The 3,018-nt window shown below is 36.1% G+C and overlaps 1 protein-coding gene across 1 annotated transcript; it reads right to left on the reverse strand.

Moving 5' to 3' along the window:
* Nucleotides 1-1,502: 1,502 nt before the first annotated feature.
* On the reverse strand, nucleotides 1,503-2,437 carry LOC308279704 (olfactory receptor 5B3-like; the record flags this gene model as incomplete). Its single annotated transcript, XM_080719818.1, has 1 exon — nucleotides 1,503-2,437. Exon 1 carries the CDS (start codon nucleotides 2,424-2,426, stop codon nucleotides 1,503-1,505), a length of 924 nt encoding a protein of 307 aa, XP_080575944.1. The 5' UTR covers nucleotides 2,427-2,437.
* Nucleotides 2,438-3,018: the final 581 nt, after the last annotated feature.

The raw sequence follows: 3,018 nt of genomic DNA on the forward strand, positions 1-3,018 counted from the left end.
AAGTGACTGTCTTATAAAGGTGGTCAGGGAAGGACTCTATGACAGTGTAACATTTCTGCAAAGACCTGAGTGGAAATAGAGAATTCACACAGGTGGCAGCAAGTCCAGAGACCACCCTGGCATGAATGGTTCAAATTGCAAAGTAATTGCAAGGAAAGTTATGAGAATAAAGTGACAAAAAGTATGGGTAGTAAAAAGAACGTAACTCAACAAAGGTATGACAAAGAACAGATAGCATTAACCATTTATAAGCACTTTTTAAGATAAAGGCACACCATTATTGGTTTTTCAGTGCAACTTTTAAATAGTCTGGAAAACAGTAATATATGAATATTGCAAAATACTCTGATTTTTCTCTACATTTTTATGGTTCTCTGATTATGTTATCCTTTTTAAAATTGAAACATGAACATGCTGGTTGAATACAATAACTCAAATAGGAAAAGCAATAAGATACCAGAATTATGTAACCTTTGTTAAAATATGTAGTAAACATACACACACACACTTTTATTCAATAGTGCATCAAGTTTTTCCTCAAATTACAATGCTTATATTAGTAGGGAAAATATAAAAATATTAGCTATAAATTCATGCTCTAATACATGTAATATTAAACTATGATTATTAAACACGAATATATACTGAGAGTTCTTTAATGAAACAATCAATAGAATATGAATACACTAATACGAGGAGATTTATCACGGCTATGGGAAGCAGGGAGCCAAGGGATATACTCGATTCTGAGTTCAAAGTCCTGAGAAAGAGGTAAGTCCTGGAGACAAATTCCTGACAGCAACCAGCTCTGATATTCATGAATGAGAACAGAAGGATGTTCCAGTTAAATAAGGAACAGAGAGACAAACAGATAACTTGTACTTTACCTATTTATTCTATTCAGTTATGCCTACAATAGGTGGCCACACACATGGATGAGAGAAAATTTTCTTTACTTAGACTATTCTTTAAGTAGAAATATCTGTTGTAAATTTTCTCACAGACAGAAATGATATTTTACTGCCTATCTAGGTATTCCTCAATCCAGAAAAATTAATAAATTAAACAGCACTAATAACCACATTGCATTTAATTCTGAAAAACATGCCATATTCATGTGTGTGTGTGTGTGTGTGTGTGTGTGTGTGTGTGTGTGTGTGTCTTTGTGGAACACCTGCACCCATATCTTCTCTTCATAGGCCTCTTTATGTGATTATTCTGTGTACATTTCTGTTGACATGTGATAGAAAACTTGCATAGAGAATATGTAATACGTGTTTTCACTAGGCAACTCCAATATATCATAGTTTTATTCAAGTATTATATTCTGAACATAATGTTTCCTTTTCATTAGACAACAAACTTTTGCAGAGATAAGCATATTACCCCAGGAACTTAATTTCCTGGAATGTTTTTAAATGTGACACATTACACAGAGAAGATATTAAAGGAATGACTACAGATGTTGTGCATCTCAAAAAGTAAAACGTAAATATTAAAGATTATTTTCTCTCCAAAACAATTTTGGTGAATGCACTTTTGACCTCCTTGTTCCTCAAGCTATAGACCACAGGGTTTAGCATAGGGGTGACCATAGTATAGAACACAGATGTGATTTTGTCAGTATCCAAGGAGTCACTAGACCTAGGCTGTAAATACATGAATATAATAGTTCCATAGAAAATGGAAATTGCAGCGAAGTGGGAGGAACAGGTGGACATGGCCTTCCTATGTCCTGCACCAGAGCGCATCTTCAGGATGGTGATAAAAATCAATATGTAGGATATTAAAATAATTAGGAGAGCAGAAAAGATATTGAAGCTGGCTACATAAAGTAGAACCATCTCATTAACTCTTCTATCAGAGCAAGAGAGAGCCATGACTGCTGGAATATCACAGAAAAAATGATGGACCACATTGGACTTACAGAAAGACAGAATGAAGGTATTCCCAGTGTAGAAAGAGGCACTCAAAAAACTGTAGACATAGCAGCTAATGAGCAGACATGTACACACACTTGGTGTCATGGTGGTGGCATAATGTAGGGGCTTACACACTGCGGCATAGCGATCATAGGCCATTAAGGCCAGGAGAAAAACTTCCACAGTAGCGAAGCTTGTAAAAAAGAACATCTGAGCAGCACAAGCATTGTAGGAAATGACCTCGTCTCCTATGAAGAGCCCCACCATGACTGTGGGGGTGACAGCAGAAGAGTAACACAAATCCACCAGAGACAGGTTCCCCAGGAAAATGTACATGGGCGTGTGGAGCCGAGAGTCCAAGAGAATCAACAGGATCATCCCCAGGTTCCCAGCCAGAGTGCTGATATAGATGAGGAGAAAGGTTATAAAGAGGGGAACCTGCAGGTGGGGGTCATTGGTCAGTCCCAGCAGGATGAACTCTGTCACTTCTGTCCTGTTCTCCATCAGAATATTTGAGAGTCAGTAGATATTCTATAGGCATGAAAAAAGGAAGAGAATGATTAAAAAATAAATTTACTAGGAAAGTATAAGTAAAAGGTGTATTGTTCCAAAGTAGTAATAACTTGTAGTTCAAGATTCTCCAGAAAAAAATCATGGGCATGAAAGCCAAATTTGGTATGATAATTATATAACAAGATAATGAACTATTGAAACCAGAATCATAATGGATCATCTACCCTATTTTAAAATGTTATACATTTGTTGAATAGGGTGTAGACACTTTAGTAACTTTATCAAAGGTTATTAAATCAGAAAGTTTTTGGATTAATTATTTCCTTCACCTGTGATCTGTACAATCTGATCAGTGTTTGTTGACCCCCTGACAAGAACTGCTATAGACACGTTGTCTACATCTTCATTGTCTCCTTCCCTAATATTATGAGTTTGGCTAGTTGTTACATTTACATAAATTATAAAGCCCAAGAAGTTGAGATTTGTAATCGTATTCACATGATCATTATTTATCAATGTTTGCTCTGCATCTATGTCAACCTGTAACCCATGTTAAGCGCTTCCTAAGACTGACGGTCTAAAC

The sequence above is a fragment of the Muscardinus avellanarius genome (assembly GCF_963383645.1).
Source record: "Muscardinus avellanarius genome assembly, chromosome: 1".
NCBI classification, from domain to species: Eukaryota; Metazoa; Chordata; class Mammalia; order Rodentia; family Gliridae; genus Muscardinus; species Muscardinus avellanarius.